Here is a 24,954-nt window from a genome sequence, read left to right on the forward strand (position 1 = left end):
CAGAAGTTTTTAATTAAATTATAACTTATGCTTGAAAAGCAAAAGTGTATGTGTTAGGGGAGTTTAAATAATTCAACGTCTGAATATCTGGAGTTTTCATAAATCTAAAGATAAATGCCATTTGATTTCTTTTATTTTCCAAAAAATTAATGCAGAGGAAAAGAATTAATCACCACCTGAGTAATTAATTAGCATGGGGGAGGGTTTGGTTAGCAGTCGGTGCCTTTAAACTTTAAAAGCAGAAAACTGTAGTCTCAGAATTGTTTGAGCATGCTGAAGGATAAGACAAACTGTAAAAAAAACAGTGGACAGTTCCTAGACTGGTTTATCAGCAGTGAGAAACTAACCAATTAAAGTTTAAAAACACTGTTTCTAGAATAAAAAACAGAAGGACTGCTGCAGGAATAAAGTGCAGGCAGCTAGAGATGCCTGCGCATACAGTATCTCACAAAAGTAAGTACACCCTCCTATTTTTGTAAATATTTTATTATATCTTTTTATGTGACAACACTGACAAAATGAGACACTGCTATAATGTAAAGTTATGAATGTACAGCTTGTATAACAACGTAAATTAGTGAGTGTACAGCTTGTATAACAATGTAAAGTAGTGAGTGTACAGCTTGTAAAATAATGTAAATTTGCTGTTCCCTCAAAATAACTCAACACACAGCCATTAATGTCTAAACCGCTGGAAACAAAAGTGAGTACACCCCTAAGTGAAAATGTCCCAATTGGGCCCAATGAGAGCCATTCTCCCTCCCCGATGTCATGTGACTTGTTAGTGTTACAAGGTCCCAGGTGTGAATGGGGAGCAGGTGTGATAAATTTGGTGTTTTTGCTCTCACTCCCTCATACTGGTCACTGGAAATTCAACAGGGCACCTCATGGCAAAGAACTTTCTAAGGATCTGAAAAAAAAAAAAAAAAAAGAATTGTTGCTCTACAAAATGATGACCTAGGCTATAAGATGATTGCCAAGACCCTGAAACTGAGCTGCAGCACAGTGGCTAAGACCATATAGTGGTTTAACAGGACAGGTTTCACTCAGAACAGGCCTCGTCATGGTCAACCAAAGAAGATGAGTGCATGTGCTCAGCGCCATATCCAGATGTTGTCTTTGGGAAATAGATGTACGAGTGCTGCCAGCATTGCTGCAGAGGTTGAAGGGGTCGGGGTCAGTCTGCCAGTGCTCAGACCATACACCGCACACTGCATCAAATTGGTCTGCATGTCTGTCATCCCAGAAGGAAGCCTCTTCTAAAGATGATGCACAAAAAAGCACGCAGGACACGGATTACTGGAACCATGTGCTGTGGTCTAAGGAGACCAAGGTAAACTTATTTGGTTCAGATGGTCTCAAGCGTGTGTGTGTGGTGGCAACCAGGTGAAGAGTACAAAGACAAGTGTGTCTTGCCTACAGTCAAGGATGGTGGTGGGAGTGTCATGGTCTGGGGTTGGGGCTGCATGTGTGCTGCTGGCAACGGGAAGCTACAGTTCATTGAGGGAACCATGAATGCTGACATGTACTATGACATACTGAAGCAGAGCATGATGCCCTCCCTTTGGAAACTGGGCCGCAGGGCAGTATTCCAACATGATAACGACCCTAAACACACCTCCAATACGACCACTACCTTGCTAAAGAATCTGAGGGTAAAGGTGATGGACTGGCCAAGCGTGTCTCCAGACCTAAACCCTATTGAGGTTCTGTGGGGCATCCTCAAACAGAAGGTGGAGGAGCACAAGGTCTCTAACATCCACCAGCTCCGTGATGTCATCATAGAGGAATGGAAGAGAGCTCCAGTGGCAACCTGTGAAGTTCTGGTACACTCACTACTTTACATTGTAGCAAAGTGTCACTTCAGTGTTGTCACATGAAAAGATATAATAACATATTTACAAAAATGTTAGGGGTGTACCCACTTTTGTGAATTACTGTACCTGCAGCAGCTTCAGAAATGCTGCAGATATAGAGAAATGCCAAGCTATTCTGACCAGCAAAACTACAACACTTCCTAATCATGCTGAAGTGATCTCCTGCTTGTTTCTATTGGATAGTGAGACAGCCCATTATAGTAAAAGACATTAACTGAAGGTATCAGAGCTCTGCCTGCCAATAAGTCTCAGTCTTAATGCAGGTTTTCTGAAGCTGTTGCTGGTAAAGTGTAGCCACATTGGCTGGCCATAGATGGATCCCTTTTTTTTTTTCTTTGATTAGCCTATCTGCTACTGAAAAAAAAAATGAAAAAAAATAAAATTCTCCCACCCACACTTTCCCGTTCAAGAGAAGCCAGTTTTGCTGTTTTATTCTAGTCTCCAAGATTCTAGACGCATACTAGCACTCAGTTTGAATAGCCAATTTCATTAATCTATTTTCATTTTAACTAATCAAATACTGTAATTCTAAAAGCAAAAAAGAGCTTTCTTTTGGTGGTATTTGATCACCCCTGCGATTTGAATTTTTTGCGCTATTAACAAAAATAGAGCGACAATTTTGAAAAAAAAAAAAAAACGCATTTTTTTTTACTTTTTGTTATAATAAATATTCCCCAAAAATATATAAAAAAAAACATTTTTTTTCCCTCAGTTTAGGCTGATACGTATTCTTCTACATATTTTTTGGTAAAAAAAAAAAAATCGCAATAAGCAATTATTGGTTTGCGCAAAAGTTATAGCATTTACAAAATAGGGGATAGTTTTATTGCATTTTTATTAATCATTTTTTATTATTTAATTTTTTTTACTAGTAATGGCGGCGATCAGCGATTTTTATTGCGACTGCGACATTATGGCGGACACATCGGACATTTTTGGGACCATTGTCAGTTATACAGCAATCACTGCTATATAAATGCAGCGATTCCTGTGTAAATGACACTGGCAGTGAAGGGGTTAACCAGTGGGTGGCAGTGTAGGAGTTAAGTGTTCCTAGGGGTGTGTTACTAACTGTGGGGGGTTGGGCTTTCATTTAGTGAACACTGATCTCTGCTCCAATCACATGGAGCAGAGATCAGCGTCACTAGTTGCTAGGCAGAATGGAGAAATGCTGTTTACAATGGCATTTCTCCATTCAGCCGTCCCGTGAGACGATCACGGGTATGCTCGAGATGGCAGGGCGGCATTGAAGATTGGACGTACCTGTACGCCAATATGCCTGCCCGTGTCATTCTGCCGACGTACATTGGCGTGCGCTGGTCGGGAACCGGTTAAATACAATGCCTTTTTAGGGTTATGGGAAAAAACACTGGCTATTTTACTTTTATTTGGGAAAACACCTTACAACTGAGCACCCAGCTCCACTTATCAGCTGCTGCCCCTGCTGTCAGACAATGCAAAGTCAAGCAAGATAGTCTCATCTCTTATGCTTCATTGTTTGTAATGTAAAATAAATAAAATGTTCAGTGGTGACAGTAAGAACCCTTAATAATCATACCAACATGTGGACAGAGCTGGCAACTCTGGCAAGCAGCCAAACATTCATTTAAGAACCATAGGCAAAATGTATGGCATGATGATAATTTTACTCCTAGTTTCTTTATATGTACATTTTCATAACAGTATTCAAGCCTAAAAACAGCCACTTCCCTGTGGAAAACAGCTTTAGCATTCTCTTCAGCATTCACTAATCTTTCAGTTCTACTATGGCTGGAAATCTGTATACATGTTATATCAACATACTTTTCTACAACATGGAAAAGTGCTGGTTTAATGGCTCAATGACAAAGATGGCAAGATTGTTGGTAATGCACACAAAACAGAGATCTGCTTAGGTAATCAAGGGAGATCACAGTTCTGACAAGGGAAAAAAAAAAAGTATTTTTGTGTTCCTGCAAAGCAGCAGAGTACACAAAAACACTGGCTAGGCATACAATTAACCCTTTGATCGCCCTAGATGTTTAACCCCTTCCCAGCCAGTATCATTAGTATAGCGACAGTGCATATTTTTAGCACTGATCACTATTAGTATCACTGGCTCCCGCAAAGTGTCAGTGTACGATTGTCCAATATTGCAGTCCCTACAAGTCGCTGATCGCTGCCATTATTGGTATAAAAAGAAAATTCCAAAAAGATATATCCCATAGTTTGTAGACGCTATAAGGTTTGCGTAAACGAATCAATATATGCTTATTGGGATTTACCAAAAACATGTAGCAGAATACATAGATAAATAGAGTCGCGCTACGGACTTTCCACTCTATGTGTGACTAAGACAAATAGAAATTAAAATAAAATTAAATTAAAGTAAAAACTACTGTGAATTGTGAGGTTTACAAGGGTTGGAGCTGCCTTTGCCTAGATCCTCCACCCCCTAAAGGTGGGGGGGGAGAGGTTTAAATGTAAAGAATTAGATAGTGGGCAATGGCGCTAAAACCCAATGTGTATTTAACCTATAGAGGTCTATTCATAAAAATATATACAAAATTAATTTATAAGTGCAATACGGTGCTAGAATTTTATTTTATTTTTTATAAAGAAAAAAATGCTATAATCAGTGTGTGCAAATACGTCAGGTGTAGGGGAAACGCCATTATATATATAAAATAAAGCAGCGATATACCTCCAATAGGAAGAATGTGTGATACACACATCAGAGGAGGAGTAATTGGATCGTGACATAGGGGATTCCCACATCCAAAATGGCGCTGTTCGATCCGCGCACACGCAGTGGAGCACTGCACCCTACTTAAACAGGAAGGTGCACCTATATGGCCGCTCCAGAAGACGTCACTCTGACGAAACGCGTAGGGCGTGGCTACGTACGTGCACCCTTCCCATAGCCAGCAGCGGGCGGCGGAGTTTGTTTTTATCTGTTCTCAAACGCGAACGGTTTTCTTTAGCAAATGTGAGTAATTTTCTTTTATACAATTAAATAAAAAGCTGTTCAAACGTACTGCACCATGGACATGTTTTTCTTCCCTCAATGTATATGACAACGGAGTACATATAAAGTGAAGAGTGAACATTCCCCCAGCGCACCAGCAGCAGTATCCAGTTAGCAGCACAGTGGCTCATACTGTGAAAGCCCATCCAACCCCATAGGGGTACAATATCTGGTGAGAGCATTCACATTACCACAACACTGAGTGGCACACTGGGGACGAGTGTTTTCTCTGAATTGAGGATTGGCACTTTTGCACTAGTCACTTTACCATTACCACTACCTGGAACATTACTGTATGGGACTTTCCAGCGATCCCAGAATGCGATTTTGAAAGTTTTTTCTATGCACAAGGACGTTCTTTGGGATTAATTATTTTGCACAATCTCTTGTATGTTTTTTTGGGATTAATCATTTTGCATAATTTCTCGAATGTTTTTTATGAATTTTTATGAATTTTGATACTATCATTATAAGCAAATCATATTTATGGGTTACAGTAGTGTCAGCACGTATTTGCACACACTGATTATAGCATTTTTTTCTTTATATAAAAACAAAAAAATTTCTAGTACCGTATTGCAACACTTATAAATTAATTTTATATATATTTTTATGAATAGACCTCCATAGGTTAAATACACATTGGGTTTTAGCGCCATAGCTCACTATCTAATTCTTTACATGTAGCAGAATACATTGGCCTAAATTGAAGAAATTTGATTTAAAAAAAAATAATAATAATTATTGGATGTATTTTAGAGCAAAAAGTAAAAAATATATATTTTCCCATAATTGTCGGTCTTTTGTTGTTTATCGTGCAAATAATAATGTATTTGGGTACAGTGTTGCATGACCGTGAAATTGTCAGTAACGCAGTGCCGTATCACAAAAAAATGTAATGACGGATGCACTTTTTTTTATGCACAAATACCACTGTTAGGGTTTATTAAATGGATGTTCCGAACTTGGATTGCTTAAAGTGGAGTTGCCCCCCAAAAAATAAAACTACTTAAAATTCTTAAAAAAAATCAAAAAAAAATAATTGGCAAAAAAAAAAATTTTTACTCACCTCTAAATACCGGTTGCTAGGGGGTCCCTCGTAGTCTGCCTTCTTCATTGCCCGGGCTGGTGACATCACTTCCCCTCGCGCCACACATTCACCTGGGACCTGTCACGTGTCCCAGGTGACTGTACGGCGTATCACGGCGCCCTGCGCCGCTCGCACATGCGCAGTGGGTGCCCGGCTGTGAAGCCACAGCCGGGTGCCCACAGTATGCATGACGGCGCCACGAGCGGAGCGGGGAGCGAGGGGGGGGCTTCGTTCCCCCGCATCGCTGGAACCCGGGACAGGTAAGTGTCCGATTATTAAAAGCCAACAGCTGCAGTATTTGTAGCTGCTGACTTTTAATTTTTTTTTTTTAGGGGGTACCCCACTTTAAGGAGTATTCAAAAGGGAAAAGATCCCTGCCCTCCTCTCTAACTTGTGACGACGGACTGGTCAACCGCACACCATGCTGTCACTTACGCAACAATGCCACCACTGATGTTTGTTTAGGAAGGGTCAGGACTTGCATCAATTTAGCAATATCAATTATGATTTCAGAATAAGTGTCTGCAACACACACTGCCACCACAGACAGGTCTGCTCAGCAACTTCACTCTAAAACAGTAGCGCTCTTCAAGAGGCAGGTTCGTTTATAGCTTCCTTCCTTTTTAGATGGTAAGCTCTAATGAGCAAGGGCCTCTGATTCCTCTTGTACCAAATTGTAATGCAACTGTAATGTCTGCCTTAATTTTTTTAAGCACTGCGCAAACTGTTGGCGCTATATAAATCCTGTATAATAATAATAATGTAACTCACTGTAAACGAATGGGTGTGCTAGTATCATTATACAGAAAAGTATAATTGATGATAGAATTGCCTGAAACACAATTCTACATTTGTGACAAATTTTGTGATGATAAAGCAACTCAACAAAATTGTGAAGCCTTGGAATTTGAATTAACCCTTACGTCATGCTTTAAGCCTTTAAAGACTAGAAATTCTGGTGTTTATGCTCTTGCAGCAAACCAGGAAAAAAAAAAAAAGAAAAAAGTGGTGCGCTTCAAACCCAGTGCATACCCGCTCTTATAATTTGCCTGTACTAGAATTGACAACTGGAAACCCTGGTCAAAGAAACCAGCCGCCCAGCAGCCATACAGCAGTTGGCAGAAGTGGGCACTATAGCTTCCCACAGGGGGGCAGAATTTGGGGGGCTGGTGGCCCCCGCTGCAGAGAGGGCCCCAGAAAAATGCCTCAGTGCAGCCCATCAGTGCCCACCAGTTCAACCTAACAATGTCCTTCACTGCCACCTCATCAGTGCCCACAGCGGAATGCTCCCGAATCTGTTCCGGCCCTTCCCCTGGCCACAGAGAGAAGACAGAGCTCCATTCGTCCCTTGACGCGCCCCACCTCTGTCTCTGGACTACAACTCCTAGACTACAGCGTGGCCAGTAACAGCCAATCGGTGGCCCCCGTGGCCGACTTCCTCCACCAAAAAAGTCAGCAGACAGCGGCTGTGATAGCAGTCGTTCTGAATAGAAGATAGGCGGCCCGGTGAAAATTTTCGCCCGGCCCTGCCTCCGATCACCGCACTTACAATCGGCCTAATTTGCATAATAATTGGCCGATGATGATTTCTTAGAAAAGGCCAAATATCGGTCGACCTTTATTAGGCACTATATATATATATATATATATATATATATATATATATATATATATATATATATATATATTTTTTTTTTTTTTCAAAGGTTTGTACAAGGATAACAGATAAAAAGCTGCTTCTGTTTATATTCGGACTACAATTTGACATTGTTCACAAAGGTGGGGAAAGTGCTACTAAAAAACCACATACTTGTACAATAATCTGTAGTGCTTAGCATCACAGAAACAATATGTTCAGTAATTTATTATCTGCACACAGCACTGCAGATTACAGCATCCTCTGAATATTTTAGAGAACTCTGAAAAGCAGCTGCCAACAACAGTAGTGCTATACAAACTTGGCTTGTGTCACAGAGTTGGCAACTTGTTACTGACAACTACACAAGGGTTAATCAGTGGCTGGGTAACTAGAGAATGCATGAATGATAATGTGCAGACATGCTTTTCATTATTTATTCATGGAAAACAGTGGGTTTTGGTGTGCTTCTTTGAAAAATGTTCAAACTGGTAGAATATACGGGCACACTGTGAAAATTCTATGTCATTAACATTTAATCATAAATTGCTCTTTAATATAAAACATAAAATAAAGGTCTGTCACAAGCACTTATGTGCAGGAGTAGAAGATGGCATGAAAGCGTAAAGGAAGTAACCCACTACACTGACTATCAATGGTATCACGGTGCGTTGGTTAACCCATACACACATCCTGTACAGTGACTGACAATAGTATCACTGTGCATCAGGTAACTTGCACACACCTGACAGTCACCAATCCTGTAAAGTGACTGACAGTGGTATCACTGTGTACCAGGTAACTACAGTGAAAACAGCCGGAGACTTGCGACCAAGTCCCTCGCACTTGTTGCAGAGCAATCCCAGGGCCTCGACATCTCCCGTCGTATACAGTACAAAACGCCCCTGCGGTCTCAGGCGAATTCCTGCATCCGTAAGCAGAGTCCCAGGCAGTCTCACACTTGTGGTGTTTCCCACTGAGGGCATCCTGGGTCCCACGATGGACGGTGTTCCTGGCATCCGGACCATTTTTCTTTAGCAAAGAAACCGAATCAGACTCTTCCTTCTTTCTCCTTCGACACATTCATGCGGTGCCTCGTGCAGGAAAAGAACAGGCAAGACTCCTCCCACTGGTTCCTCCGGTCACGAAACTCGCGGGATTTTCTCAACTCAGCCCACAGTCTACGCACCAGGCAGTGACCCGTAATTAACCCCTTGTAAAAATGGCGCAGTCCAAAAAAAAAAAAAAAAAAAAAACCCTCTACAGTGTAAATTCCACACAAACAGTTCTCTTTAGTTGGGAGAAGTAATGGCAAATCCCGGACTCAAGCCCCCACACGTAGCACTGACCCCCGAGGGAGCTGCTGGTTTGGTTTGGGCTTACCGTTACCTCACCTGCTTGCTTCTCCGTCTTGAGGATCCCATGGTAAATGGCCCAAAGAATGTTGAAACTGACACCGAATCCTCTTTTGGGTTATTTTAGAAAACACAAAGTCTCTTAATGGAGGGTAGAGGGTTAGGGGTGAGTTCAGGCACTTAAATTGCAAAGTGAAAATATTAAGAGCATCCAGAGAATAAAACTGTTTCACAACTGGATTCAAGCAGCCGGTGGGATGCTCGGTAAAGTCTCTGCCACAGACTTGTGAGATGCACTTGAGCGTTAGTGAGGGATGTGGATAAATTTAAAGAACTGACATACGGTACCAGTTTCTCTCAGGCGATACCGTATGAGTGTTGATCCAGGTTGCGTCCTTCGACTAAGTCTCCAGGCTCCGTCAGAAAAACCAGCCTTCAGTTGCTGGGCCTCTCCCTTTTGATGAGACGGCACCGGACCATCCCTTGATCAGTAGGCTTCGAAAATCGCTCGGGCTTATCCCTTCAGTTGCGTCGCCTCGGGCCACCCAGTCCCAAGACACAGGATGCATAGTTTTGCACCCCAGGCCAGGAGGGCCATGGGGCTGGATCAGGAGGACCACCAGAACCAAACAGACAAAGTAATCTCTCGCCAACATGGCATCAGTACCTTAAATACCACCCGCCCAGAATGCACAGCAGGAAAACACTCCCACTGGGCTGGTTCTGAGATATAAGTGGCATTCAATGCATCCAGCTAGACTGCATTTGTACTCTTGCCGGCGGTGACAGCGACACCTGCGGTCAAGGAGAACCCAGTGCAACCCAGCTGGACTGGTACTGAAACCAGAAATTTAAAGAAATAATCCCGAAGCCCAACTGTGGCTTCAGGCAACTTTACTTTACAAAAACAATAGCGCCTGCTCATCAGGAGCCAGCGCTACATAGGCTTACCTGTAGATTAAAGTGTGTTGTAAGGGTTTACAACTACTTTAAGGTTAGAAATCTTTACATAGTTTGTCTGGTTATATCATGCCCATAGGCTTGACACAGACACTGAAAAACCAACCTAAAGTAAAATTTCCATTTCAATGGGTAACTAGCAAAATACCATATTTAGGGGTGACTCTAACGTCCCCATCAACTTCCACGTACAATTCAAACTTTTCTAAATTGCTTGATACAAATAGGAAAGACTTGCAGCATATAGCAAGCTTTGAATTGACATGGTTGGGGAGAATCGTAGCTATAAAAATGATTCTTCTACCAAAAATGATACATTACTTCAGAATCATACCAATATTAATACCAGAAAGCTTTTTTTAAAGTTGTTGACAAACTATTTAGACAATTCATATGGGGAAGTAAGATGGCCAAAATGTCACTCCCCTTACTACTGAAACACAAAACTTTCAGGGGGAGTAAATTTTCCCAATCTTAAATATTACCGCTACGTTGCCCATCTAGACCATACCAAAGCATGGTTTCACCCACTCTCAGATAAACTACGGCTTCAAATCGAAAAAACACAAGGTAGGTAATAGACATTTGCCCTCCCTGTTACTTCCACATTTGACACATATAAAATTAAACTATAGGGCCTTTCCCTCTATAGATGCCACATTACAAGCATGGAGTAAGCTACACTCAATAGTTCCCCAGGACACATTGGACAAATGTACTGATCGCCAATACAAATGTACGAGTACGTAATACCCAATATAAAAATTCAATAATGGTTACAAAATAAGATATTGACAAAGAATTGTTATCCAAACAACCTAGTCTGGCATCCTTTTCTCATGTTCCAATTACTCACTTTCACAAGTGCAACCCAAATATACACTATAGGGTACACAGCAAAACTTGGACATACCTATTGTCCAGCCATTACAAACCAAAAGGGCTGTCGTGGTTCTACAATCTACTCCAATATAAAGGAATCTTTCAAAAATCTTCCAATATGCAAAACTGGGAAAAGGACATACACGCAGAAAGAGAGTGGCAAACAGCGATTCAGTTTCACTTTCGCTACTCCCACTGTGTGAACCACTGGGAACTGATGTTGAAGATACTGTATAGAACCTACCTAACGCCAGTTAGACTAGCCCTGATTTACCCAGCATCTTCTCCCACTTGTTAGAGAGAATGTGGGGAAAAGGGTGGCACTTTTACATACTTTGGAGGTGCAAAGGAGTAAGAAGCTCCTGGAAAGAAGTTTTCTCCCCAATAACGAAAGTCATGGGTCTTATTCCCCAGACACCACAGATGGCTTTACTTAACATAGGTATTCACTCTGCTCCCACACAGTTCAGACCCGTAACTACACATATTCTTATTGCGGCAAAACTACCATGCACAAAAGCTCCCAATATTTCTGAGGTGATGCAAAGCGTTCAATCACAATACACTTATGAAAAATATTTCGCTTTGAAATCACAAAACCTACCTAAATTTACTTTCTCCTGGAACTCATGGGTAGCACGCTACCCAGTTACTGACTAAAGGATTCTGGAAAGAAATGTAGCATCAAAAATCTGATCATGCATATAACATTTTGGTATGTTATTAAGGTTTCTTCTTCATTATTATTTTCTGTTATGTTATACCAGCGGTATTGCTCAGTTATATCTCAAAATTACCAATATTTTAGTAGTAATGTAACTAATTCTGTAAAGAGTCATGGGAACACGCTTTAGTGAAAGAGGAGAGAGAGCTGGCCTGTCTCCCACAGCACAGTTAGTTCCCAATAGAGTTGCGGGGGGTAGCGAGCGTAGCACCTCTGACCAGAAGAAACTCAAAACGATCACTCAAAAAGTTTAATAAATATATACACTATGTTATATAACTGTTTAACTATAATATCTTTCTACTCATAGTTATTCATTATTAACGATTATGTTTATGTTGAAACATTTGTTGTTACTATGTAAACTCAATAAAAATTATTGAAAAAATAAATAAAAAAAAAGTCCATCTAGTCCATCGAATGGTCACCTGATTTTCTTATAGTGTGTACCACACTTTACTGTGTAGAAATCTTTCTGTATTTCGAAAAGAAATCTCTTTTTTTCCAGATGTAAAGAGTGCCCACTTGTTCTTTGTGATGACTTTAAAGTCAATAGCTCAATAACAAGTTAAATATATGGACCACTTATATCTATGCAAAAAGGTTTTGCCTCTCCTTTCTATTCTATATAGTTTCCAATCACTTTAATCTTTAATATAAAAGAGAATAAATTCAGTTCCTCTAATCTTTCCTCATAGCCACGCTCCTCCATGCCTATCATCAGTTTAGTCTCTCTTTGCACTTTCTCCAGTTCCCTGACCTTTTTGTGAATTGGTGCCCATAATAAATTATAGTTCACTATGCTGGCTAGCTTGACTGCATGGTGGGGTATATTTGAATTGTTCAAGGTGCATGGATCACCCACGTTATCAGTACAGTGGCTGTCAACTTACATTTTGGGCAGACATTTTTGACCTGCACACATCTGGTAAACTCTTATTTTGGGCAGCACCCCTCATTATTATTTGTGTGCTGATGTCATAATAACCCCCCCCCCCCCACACACACACTTTTAATTCCAACTACAATTCCAGACACATTATATAAAAGAAAACATGGCTAACCTTATTTATTTATTTCACGTACTTGTATAGCGCAGTCAAGATAACTTATGTCAGATCAGATATAATTTTGTGGAAAAATATATATATTTGAAACCACTGAACAAATAGTTATTGTTGGTCTACATATTAGATAAAGGGTAAATGCTTTCAGAACAGTTTTGAAAGGGCTGTTTAAGAAAAACAAAAAACTATCTTTATCACAGCTGTATGGCACAAAGTTTGACTACTGTGCTTAGAGGCATGCTAAAAAGAGCAGTTAACCCTGAAGCATACAGAGAATTGAATTGGTGCCATATGATACTACTACTCTGCCAAACTTGATATGTAATGGCTGAAAAAGAAGACAGACATAGGATCTGTTATAGAGATACACATGCCAGTTCTTGGAGAGTGTTAAAGCAGTAGTAAACCGCTGCAGGAAAAAAAAAAAAAACACCTGTAAGACAATGGCATAATGTGCTAGTATGCATTGCATACTAGCACATTATGAAATACTTACCTTAGAATGAAGCCCTTTCAGCTGCACCCTGTCACAGCTGGAGGCGAACATCTTCCAACTTGTCATGAAAAGCACCAGAAAAGTCCTTGAATGTAGTACAGTACTGAAACTACACACCAGGGATACTGTCTCACCGAAGACTCACTGGTGCTATTCCCCTAAACTCCTGAACACTGTCAATCTTGGCACAAAAAAAAAGTGGGGAGAGGCCCAAAAGGAGTTTTAGAGGGAGGAAGGGAATGAGGCACCTGCAGTCTCACCCTCAGTAATAAACTTTTGACATCTTCTCCCGGCCTTTCTTCTAGGTTTGCAGGCTCAGGCGCTATGAGTGGCCGGAGCCGCGATGAAGTCACTCCCACAAATACGCACAAAAGCCCTCAGTTCCGGCAAGAAGCCAGTGAGGTTAGTGGCTGCATGCAAGGTGAATATCTCCTAAAATGGTGCACGTTTAGGAGATATTAGTTTTACCTACAGGTAAGCCTTATTATTGGCTTACCTGTAGGTAAAAATGAATCAGGCTTTACTACTGTTTTAATAAGATGGAGATTGAATTTACCAGTAATATACTAATGGTTGCTTTTGCTTTTCTAATTCACCAGCCCTCAGTCCATTAAAGTATAACTAAAGGCAAGATTTTTTTTTTTTTAGTTTTGGATAGAGTGAAGAGGGATTTGAACCCCTGTCAGGTTTTGATTGCTTTCTGTGCCCCCGTTAGGAAGATTCACCCTCTCTATTCGTCCTGTTTATGCTTATCATTGAAAGCAAAAGTAATAGAGGGGAAATCTTCCAATCGATACACTATTCCTGATGACCTGGGGGTCCCCCAAGGTATTCTCTTAATTTGGAGGGATTTCTTTTCACTTCCTTTTTGGCTCTGGGACAGGAAGTGAAGGGAAAATCTCCAAAATTGGACAGAGATGGCAAAAAAGAAATAAATAAAATCTGATGGGTTAGAACAAAGAAAAAGTTTTGTCTATAGTTCTTCTTTAAATATATAAGCAAAGACCAAGAGAGCAATACACACCACTATACGCAATCCATTAAGAGTTGTTTCTCAGATTTTGCCTGTAGTATTAACTGGTACCAATAAGAACATATAATCTGCTGTTGCAAAACAGACTTCAGTCAACTAGGCTTCTAGGCCATGCTGATTATTTTAAAAAGGCTCTGGAAAAGGGATGCTCTTCATTTTACTGCATCTCAAAGCAGACAACATATTTTCTTCAACTGGCTTTGCCCTTTAGGGACTTTTAAAAACTAGCATTTTAAGTTCACTTATAGTCAAAAAAACACAATAGTTAATAGTCAATACTGTATCACTATGCGGGATTCCCTCTCTCCTGGAAAGCCACTGAAAACAGTAGGTGCTGTAGTGAACAAAAAAAAAAGAAAAACACATTTTTCCATATGCACCTTTCTTTTTGAAGAAACTCATCATAAGGAGGTTTAAACCCTTTATGGAGTGCAATGGTGTTTTGATCATTTTATTTTAGGAATCTGGAAAGTGGGCAGCATGAGAAGGGCATACAAATCCCCATCTTTTGTCATTCGTTTTCATGGCACTTAACAACACCTCTTTACCAACAAGCAGTTGGCTAATATTTTGATAATCTGCCAAACTGGCTTACAATACTAAAGGGGGAGGCGTGTAAGTCGTGTAAGGTATCTTGTCTTTTTATCAATAGCCACAAACACATTTCAGCTATGTTGGCTATATAACGAAACAAAAAAAAAAAAAAATCTACATCTGATAACAGATCTATGCTGCAAAGTTAAGCAGGACAAACTTAAAAACTCTTGCTGCATAGCTGTAAAGAACATGGGAATGTACAAGATCATAAAAAAGCAGAGATAATAAAAGTAAGTGTCCCTTTGCCTATCAGATGATGAAAATAATTCCTTATAATCACAACATATCGTTAATATAACATACATATTAATGTTGAGATGCGACTCAACTCTGTTATTCTGGATGTGCTCACAAATATGTCGCCTGGATTACTATTTAATATTGATGATCTGAAAGCTAATTAAAAATACATGATGTTGGACTAACATTGCTGGTGACATCTGCAGAGCTTTGAGCAAGAGGCCGTTCATTAGACACCTCTAGAGAATAACTTGGATGTGTTCAGAATCTGATCTGTCACCCACAATTTTAGCTAAGAATTTTCTCGTTTGCCTATTGACCAGAGGCAGAGCTGTTCTGTCTTTATTGGCTCAACAACTGTAAGCAAGGATTAGTTAAGCATTCTAGCACAAAGATTATGTGGCTCTACTAGTACTAAAAACTTCTCCATTAAGACTGGTATATTTTACATATTCACTCCATGCTTTTTTCTCTTTTTTTACCTTTTCTACATTACTATTTAATAGGTCTTGCTATATATTGTTTATACATATCATCATAAAGAACAGCCCTGAGGTTAAAAGCGGGTTGTATTTTTATAAATAACAAGCGTATAAAATATGGAAATTAAGTGATGAAGAACAATTTAATCAAATCCATGAGGTTTGGGTGGAAACCAGCCCTGCCAAAATAGAATGACTTCTACTACCCTTCTACTTTGAAGCCCTGTTTATATTCTCCCAACTCAGCTACTGCTGCCTGGGTGTTGGATGTTCCACTGATTCTACCCAATAATAAAGTGGTTGTAAACCCACTAACAAAAAAAAAAAAAAACACGCAAGACAAAGGCATAATGAGCTAGTATGCACAGCATACTAGCTCATTATGAAATACTCACCTTAGATCGCAGCCCCCGTAGCAGTTCCCGTACACTGCTCCGGCCGGCAACATCACTCCCAGATTTACAACCGGTTATTGCAGGGGCGGTGTAAGCCGTTCCCACCCAACACAGTGATTGTTGCTAGCGGCTATAATTGCATGTAAAATCTGATAGGTTGGTTGTACGCAAGTTGATCAATCAACTTGGATATATTCAGCTTGCCCATGCATAGATTGAATCTTAGCTGATTCCTGCTGAAATGGCCATGATTCGAACCATCTATAGCCGGCTTAACTTGTTTGTTTTAGATGAGCTTCTTTTTGAATACAGTTCTTAAATATAAGAAAATATAAGAAAATGTATAAAAATGTATGAAACAAAGTTTAAATGTCAAAAGATAATTTAGGCATTACAAGTGTACCTGAAGTTAATGCAGTTTATGGATACTTGGATATTGAAAAACCTACCTGACCAATGATGAGTGGAACAACAACAGTCATGAATAGCTGGGAGAATATAGAGGTAAAGGGTACCGAAGAGGATGATCCCAACTATGGTAGAAAAGAAACACACTTTAGGACTTTGTTGCCACAGACCTTTTATGATCATGACATTAAATCGGTATTAAACCTAAAACCAAAAATGTAATATATTACAGTATAGTAATCAGTAAATTCTTTAGGCTTTTTCTTCCCCTCTGTTTGTTTTCACCTGGTGATCTGGCCAGTAGCAAACTTCCTGTATTAGAGTGACCCCACTCTGGAAGAAGGAACACAGGGGAACCTTTGCACAGCAGCATTCTCAGTCTTGGCAAGAGGGGAGTAGCAGATTTAGACACGCTAACTGAAGCCAAACTTCAGCTAATATTTTATAAGCAGTTACAGCAACAGCTTTTTTTTTCTTTTTTGGGGATTAAGGTTTTACACAAATAAATATAATCTGATCATTGTAAGCACCCCTGCCCATGGTAAATGGTTTGACTCATCCCTCTAACTGCTACAACTGCAAGAGCTTGTTTTTTGAAAATACAACAGATTCAGTAGCCAGATCTCCAGGTGAAAATAAGGAAGTGAAAGCCTAAAAAAGAAAGCTAAGCAGCCACCACATTAAAGAACTGGTAAATTGCAAAATAATAAATATTTGCTTTTGGTTTTAATGTCACTTTAAAGTGGAGTTGCCCCCCAAAAAATAAAACTACTTAAAATTCTTAAAAAAAAATCAAAAAAAAATAATTGGCAAAAAAAAAAAATTTTTACTCACCTCTAAATACCGGTTGCTAGGGGGTCCCTCGTAGTCTGCCTTCTTCATTGCCCGGGCTGGTGACATCACTTCCCCTCGCGCCGCACATTCACCTGGGACCTGTCACGTGTCCCAGGTGACTGTACGGCGTATCACGGCGCCCTGCGCCGCTCGCGCATGCGCAGTGGGTGCCCGGCTGTGAAGCCACAGCCGGGTGCCCACAGTATGCATGACGGCGCCGCGAGCGGAGAGCGAGGGGGGGCTTCGTTCCCCCGCATCGCTGGAACCCGGGACAGGTAAGTGTCCGATTATTAAAAGCCAGCAGCTGCAGTATTTGTAGCTGCTGACTTTTAATTTTTTTTTTTTAGGGGGTACCCCACTTTAAGTGTGAAAAACTGTAACCGGTCTGAACAATACACTGGAAATGTCAATATTACACATAAAAGAAAATCCCTTTTCCTTTCTTCTAATTTATTTCTTACAAATCTCTTTCGTCAGCTCATTCCAATTTTCTCCTTACATTAATCCTTCTTTTTGACATTAATGAAAATTTGTTATTGCTAGCACCTACAATATGTGCAATAATGCTGCTTCCTGTCAAACTTTACATGTAGCATCAAAAACACGGACCTACCACCTGTTTTTATTCAATGACCCCCCCCCCCACCCCCTCAAGTGTGTAAAAAAAAAGCCTTATTTTTTATTAACCCTATAAGTTGCCACTTGTATTAAAAAAGAAAACAATTAGCTTATACTCAAATATGCAACAGATATTTTGGACAAGGACAAATCCCGCTTGATGATGAAAATTAACACAAACTAACCAGGATGCAATTTGGACTACCCTTGGCCTCTTTCACATAGGTGGCCAGGAAGTGGTAAATACAGGCACTTGTCTAGGTGAGCATGATGTAGGCTGTACAGTCCTCAGACTACGACATTAACATTATAATATATACATATTATATATATATATATATATATATATATATATATATATATATATACACACACATACATACATATATATATATATATACACACACACACACACACACACACATACACAGGGCTTTTTTTCTCATAAAATAGAAAATAGGTGCAGGAACTCAATCATGATCCCCCAAACCCCCCTTCCCATACCCTCCAAATCATATCAAATAGTGGGTGCAGTCAAATTTCACTAACAGTGGGATGGTCTTAAAGGGGCATTAAATACCAAGAGTTCAGGGGGTTACACATAAAGTGCATAGTTCAGAGTTGTGCTACATGTAGAGTTTGGGGTGCACTACATACATAGTGCAGAATTCAGGGGTACGCTACACACAGGGTGCAGCATTCAGCCTTCTTCCACAGCTGCTTACCTCTGCATCCTCCATCCATATCTCACTTTCACCCCTTTTCTTCTCTAGTAGCTCCCCATACACTGTAGGTGGCTTCACCTCTCTCACTTGCAGGTAGATCATTCAGTGGGAGTGTTGGTATCCGCACTGTACCCTGGGTACCTGCATCTCCCTTGTCCCCAGCCTGCACTCAGGGGAAGGGCTCAGGAGATGAGATCTGTGGGAGCCACTGGGAGACAAGCTGTCACATGTAAACACAAAAGTCGGACTCCTCTGATTACAAGTGATAGCGGGAAGCGGAAGGCCAGAGGTGGTGGAACCAAGTTCCAGCTGAAAAAAAGACCTATATGTATGTATGTATATATATATATATATGTGTATTACAGTAGTATAACCAGAGCTAAAGTCCTCCTTGCATCAGATAAATACTAAAACAGCACTAAAACGAAAAATAAAAAATAGGAAAAAAATTGATGGTAATGAAACCATAGGGCAATGGCAAACACCACGGCCAACAGTTTTTATGCAGCAGATGGATATGTGGACCGTTTAGATAATTCACGGTCACTTTTCTCTTAGCATGCACCTTCCACAAGAGTAAGAATGCAATTATCCACCTCGTGAAGCACACACCCCCTCTGGGGTTCAAACTCACCAGACGCCGCTAGAAATAGAGCCTTGTATCTGTGTCCAAACACTGCTCTGTGCTGACACCCCACTTATCCAGAAGATCCACTGATAAAGGTACTCCGATTGTATCATAAAACACAAGGATAGATGTACATAGCGTAATCCTGTTTATTATAATGCAACATACCCATACAGCAGAAACCCCCCTTAATCCTAGCTGCTTACATTTAAAATGCAATCAACAAGCATAAAGAAATACAATAGAGGGCGCTATCACCATCTCCAGCCTTCTGCTGGAAGTGTGCTGTTCCTTGCAGACACTGTATTAGGGTATTAGGGTTTCTGCTGTATGGGTATGTTGCATTATAATAAACAGGATTACGCTATGTACATTGCAGAAAATGTTACATTCTAAAGCTGGGAAGACATTAGGTCTAACACTATCCCAAGTGGCTTCGCATTTTAAAGGTTAGTGATGCAATAAGTGATACCTTAGACTTGGGTTTGCTCATCTGAATCATTACCATACTTTAGGGGTTTAACGACAGGTTAGATTCTCCGAACCAGTCCAAATCATGTTCTTGTTTAAAGTTGTGAAGAAGACAGCATGGAACTATCAAACATTGGTCCATGTTAAGAAGAGGGGTAGAAAAACATGAGAGAAAAAAAGTGGGGGAATGGGTGAGGGGTAGGAAAGGAATAAAGTTGGATAGAGTGGGGGGAGGGTAAGGGTATGGAAGGGGGGAGTGGAGGTAACTTATATGTGAGGTCGCCCAACACAGAGGCGGCAGGGAGATATTTTACGTTGCATCTTCTAATATTTTTGAGCAGGGGCGGTGCCTGGTGAGGTTGTTCTAATCAGTGGAATCATGATCAAGGAGAGCCCTACCTTCATCTGAGAAAATAAAAATGTTCCACAGTGACCAGGTCTTGGAGTAACATTCTTGTTAAAGACGTTCTGAGAGAATCGAGTCCTCAAGCTTGTTTATTTCCCCTACTTTCCAAAGCCATATTTCTATTGTCGGGGGTTGTGGGGATTTCCACTTAAGCAGGATATATGCTTTAGCGGCATCCAGGAGGTGGCGTATGATAGATTTTTTGTACACCTTCCCCGAAGCATTGGAGGTATGGAGAAGGAAAAAGGCTGGGTCATCTGGTATTGGGCAAATTGTGAATTTTTTGGCTATGGCTTTTATGTCCTTCCAGAAATGTTCCAACTTTGGACATGTCCAAAATATATGGAGAATGGTACCCCATTCCTCCTGGCATCTCCAACATTGTTCAGAGGTTGTTGGGAAGATTTTATGTAGTCTTTCTGGTGTTCTGTACCATCTTAGCAAGTATTTTAAAATTGGTTTCTTGCAGATAGAGGACTTGTATGTAAACCTGAGAATGTGTTGTCTTTGTTGTGTACTGAATGGTTTACCTAGATCTCCTTCCCATTCACTGATGCAGCTTAAAGAGTGAGGTTCTGGGGGTGTGGTTAGTAAGTCATAAGTGGATGAGAGCATGTGGGGCATTTCACCGGTGTCCGAGCAGCATACCTCAAAAATTGTGAGGGGTCTATGAAATTTGTCTGGGGCCGGGAGGGATCGGAGGAAATGAGTAAGTTGGAGAGCACTCCAGATTTCTAGACAGAAAGCACCAGTTGGGTCGGTAAATGATTGAGATCGTCGGCCATTTCCCAGCTGTAAGGAAGTGGGAGGCTTGTATATAGACCAATCTCATCAAGTTCCGAAAGTTCGCATCTTGGAGTCCCGGAGAAAACGGCATTCCCTAGTATAGGGAATAATGGTGAGGTCGGGGAGAGGGTGGTGAGTGCGAGCAGGGTCTCGCAGAAATCGGCTGTATGGACTATCAAGGGATGGCTTTTTATCTCTTTTGGCAGAGAGGCATAGCACCACGGTGCCCTGCCAAGGGGTGTAGACAACTGGGCTTGTTAAGTACTGACCCACAATTTAAGATTTCTATGTCTGTTCCAATCAACGAGTCTACTCAAATGTACAGCTTGGTAGTATTTACGTATGTCTGGAACGCCCCCATATTGTTTAGGTAACATAATTTGGCTGCGTTTCAATCGTGGATGTTTATGTTAAATGATAGCAAAAAATACTTCCTGGATCTGTTTAAAGTAGCTAAAGGGGATATGGATTGGCAGGGCTTGAAGGAGATATAGGAATTTGGGGAGGATGCTCATTTTCAAGATGTTGCAGCGGCTGAACCACAAATGAAGTCCATTATTTCATTTGTCAAGCAGTATTCTAACCTTTTTTAATAGGGGGTAAGTTTAGTTTGAAAATGTTTGCTATGTTAGGAGGGATGAGAGTATCTAGATACGTCAGTGCTGTGTTATTCCATTTTAATTTAAAATTATTCTGGAGTTGTGAGAGTCAGTTTTGGGAGATTTATACCCATTGCTTCAGATTTGGAAAAGTTAATCTGGAGATTGAAGAGGGCTCCATATCTCTCAAACTCTTTCAGCAAATTTGGGAGTGAGATCAGGGGATTCGTAAGGAAAAACATGTCGTTGGTGTAGGCCGAAATTTTATGTTGGATCCCACCGATCTCTATTCCCCTGAACACAGAAAAGGTTCCAATGGCCGGGGCGAAAAGGAGGAGCGACAATGTACATCCCTGTCGCATCCCGTTGGTTAACTTAAAAGGGTCTGACAGTACGTCATTGGTCCAAACTTAAGCCGATGGCTAGGAGTAGATTGTGGAAAGCCATTGAAGCATTTTGGTACCGAATCCCATATACTTTAGAACTGAGAGCATGAATTTCCAGTTCACCCTGTCAAAGGCCTTCTCCGCGTCGGTGTTAAGGAATACACATTGGGTCCGGGTTTGATTAGCTCCCTGAATTAAGTTGAGAACTTTCATAGTGTTTTCTCTGGCCTCTCGGTTTGGGAACAAAGCCCACCTGATCTAAGTGGACTAGGCTCGGGAGGAAGTGTTGAATCCGGTTTGTCAAAAAAATTTTAAAGCGTTTGAGATCCAGAATTAGCAGCGAAATCGGCTGGTAGCTTCTGCAGGAGGCCGGGTCCTTCACCTCTTTCGGGATTACCGAAATCTGTACTTGTAAAGTGTCTGCTGCAAAACTTGCAGTAGAACCTATGTGTTAAATAATTTGATCATATATGGGGCAAGTGAGGTCAGTACGGTTTTATAATACTGAATAGTAAAACCATCTGGACCAGGTGCTTTCCCCGACTTGGTGGCTCCCATGGCTCCCTGGAGTTCCTCTATGGTAACAGGTTCTTCTAAGGTGTCCCAGTTTGCAGTCGTTAGATGGGGCATTTGTGAAGAATTAACAGTCTATGCGTTCTTGAGATGGGGCTTTGGGTGTCAAATTATATAGAGAGTCATAAAAATCCTTAAATTCTCCCGCTATGTAATGTGGTTTTGTGACCTTGGGTCTGCAGGATGTCGTCAGAAAGGGTACATAGGTCGCTAATTTCTGTTCTAGGAGTTCTAGCTAGTATTTTACCACATTACCAGATTCATATGAGATTCTCTGAGAGATCTGTATTGCTGCCCTGTCTTTGAATTGCAATAGATTCGTTATTTGTGTGCGTTTGGTTAAGAGGTCTCTCTCTAAAGAGGGAGATAAAGTGCGTTTATGACAGACTTCCAGGGATTTCAGGTCATCTAGCAACTTCACTAGTTGTTCAGTGCGTTTCCGTTTGAGCCTTGCTCCATGCTTGATAAGCATACTGCGAATAACTGCTTTGTGTGCCTCCCAAACAATACCTGGGTTGGTAATGAATAAGTGCACCTGTTAGTATGTGAAACGCATCTACCATTTGAACTATTTAAAACACTTGGGATGTTTGTTTATTAAATAAGAATTTTGATGGCTCTTGGAGTGCAACCGTTTCTTCAGTGTTAATACCCGGGTTGCAGTCTGGTGTTTCATTGGTTCTGAAGTAGAAGTAAATTTCTCTAGTAACGTCTAAGTGTTTCGTTGTCTTGTAGGGCCGCGTACACACGCGCGGACTGTTGGCCCAACCTTGTCCGCTGAACAGTGTTTGGGCGGACAGTCCGCTCGTGTGTGGGCTTTCAGCGGACAGTTTCAGCGGACAGTTGGACGGACAAGGTTTTACGGAAATTCCGAAAAACTGTCCGCTGAAACCTTGTTTCAACGAACAGTCCGCCCGTGTGTAGGCTTGTTCGTCAAACTAAGTTCCGCGCATGCTCAGAAAGGATTTTCAAGCCGAAAGTTATAATGCAGTGTATAGGACGTCGTATTTTGCGTCCCGTCGTACGTGCCGTTCACGTCATCGCGCACGGTTTCAGCAAACTGTTCGTTCGTCGTGTGTGGCCATGTCCGTCCATGCTAAGTTTGAGCGGACTGTTCGCTCAAACTGTTGGACGGACAAAGTTGGGCCAACAGTCCGCGCGTGTGTACGCGGCCTAGGAGGCTTTCATTCATTCTCCAGCTTCTAGATTTAGATGTGAAGGAGTCGTTAAGAGCATATGTCAATAAGACCGAGGAGTAGTCAGACCAAGTGATGGACCCTATGGTAGTAGTACGTATCGTGTGCAGTTGAGTGTGAGGTAAGAGGAAGTAATCAATACGCGAGTATGTTTTGTGGGGTAGGGAATAAAAGGTGAAGTATTTTTTAGGTTCGATGTAGAAGGCAGCAAACATCAATTAGTTGGCTCTTGTGTAAGGATTGGGTGATGCGTTTTCAGGAGCCAGAAGGAACGGAGGACACACTGGAGCCTAGTTGTTGCCCACACTTATTATCCCAGTATCTATAAATTAATCTGTGTCCTTTACTGTACAATTAGGGACATTAGACCTATAAATTACATATATTGGAATAGCGTACAGGGCACAATCACACCCTCCCTCTTCCTTACTCTGCATTCCATATTACAAGACTGAAGACTCATGGAATGGGGTAGGGTTAAAGGAGGGACTGTCCTTTGAAAACTTGCCATCGCCCAGTCACCTGAAGGTTCCAGTCTTTGAATACTCAGCCTGTGTCGTGTCCTGTACTCCACCATTTGAAATTTATAGACAAGTCAAAATGTTCTTGTCTATTAGATTTGGACAGACAAAAAAAAAAGTAAATGCCTGTCGAGTTTGTACTGCTGTTTGTGACACTATTTGGGCAATTTTAGCTTACTTCCTGTCCATGTGACAGAAGGGTGAATATTTCTCAGACAGTATTGCACAAGCAGTAATAATACCCCAACAGAGGTCCTAGCCTTTATCCATTCTTTTGAAGGAAAACAATCTTTTGTTGCAGTAGGTGTTAAAAATGTATTCATTTGCCATTAAATCTGACAGACAGTACGTTCTGCTTCTCCCCATCATATGCTCACTGAAAGTACACTATAGTTTCTATACCAAATACTCCTTTAGAAGTTTAATGCTAAATGTAAATTTGACCTGGGGAGGGGGGTCGTGGCCTGGACATGGTGGTGTAAGGACTTGTTTACTAAGAGCTTGGGGTCTCCCATGTCCAACTCGACATAAAGCCGACTTCAATCATCAGAAAAGTCTAATGAGGTGGCTATATGGAAATATGCAGGTAGGCATCTGGGATGTCTATAGGTGCCAAGTATGTCACTTGTCTCAGAAAGACTGTCCTTGAGCATATTGCAGCTGATATGAAAGAAGAGAGAGATGAAGGGGTATAATTTTGAACTGTATTTTGTACCCCTACCAAATGAACACATAGGCATAGTGGCAAACACTCACAAGCGTTCTCCCCTCCTTTTAGGAGTGAGGACTTCCCTTAACTGGTAAGAGCACTTTAGGTAAACCTTAGTGGGCTAAATCTTGTGCCAAAAGTAAAGGCTGAACTTAGTCTTAAAATTTGAGGTCTGGGTACAGCGCTGAGGTGCTCTACATTTTGAGGAGGGAGAGGTTCCCAAGGAAGGGGATTTTGTCACATTCCACTGGGC

The 24,954-nt window shown here is 41.0% G+C and overlaps 1 protein-coding gene across 1 annotated transcript in view; it reads right to left on the reverse strand.

The window, feature by feature from the left end:
• The window catches only part of SLC10A7 (solute carrier family 10 member 7), a 303,157-nt gene that overhangs the window by 31,138 nt on the left and 247,065 nt on the right, over positions 1-24,954 (reverse strand). Inside the window, exon 7 of the mRNA XM_077476993.1 lies at positions 16,291-16,374. Coding sequence (XP_077333119.1) covers positions 16,291-16,374 — 84 coding nt within the window. The remainder of the gene's footprint in view (positions 1-16,290; positions 16,375-24,954) is intronic.

Source organism: Lithobates pipiens, unplaced genomic scaffold (genome assembly GCF_037356315.1).
Source record: "Lithobates pipiens isolate NorthernLeopardFrog02 unplaced genomic scaffold, aLitPip1_a1.2 Scaffold_13, whole genome shotgun sequence".
Lineage (NCBI taxonomy): Eukaryota > Metazoa > Chordata > Amphibia > Anura > Ranidae > Lithobates > Lithobates pipiens.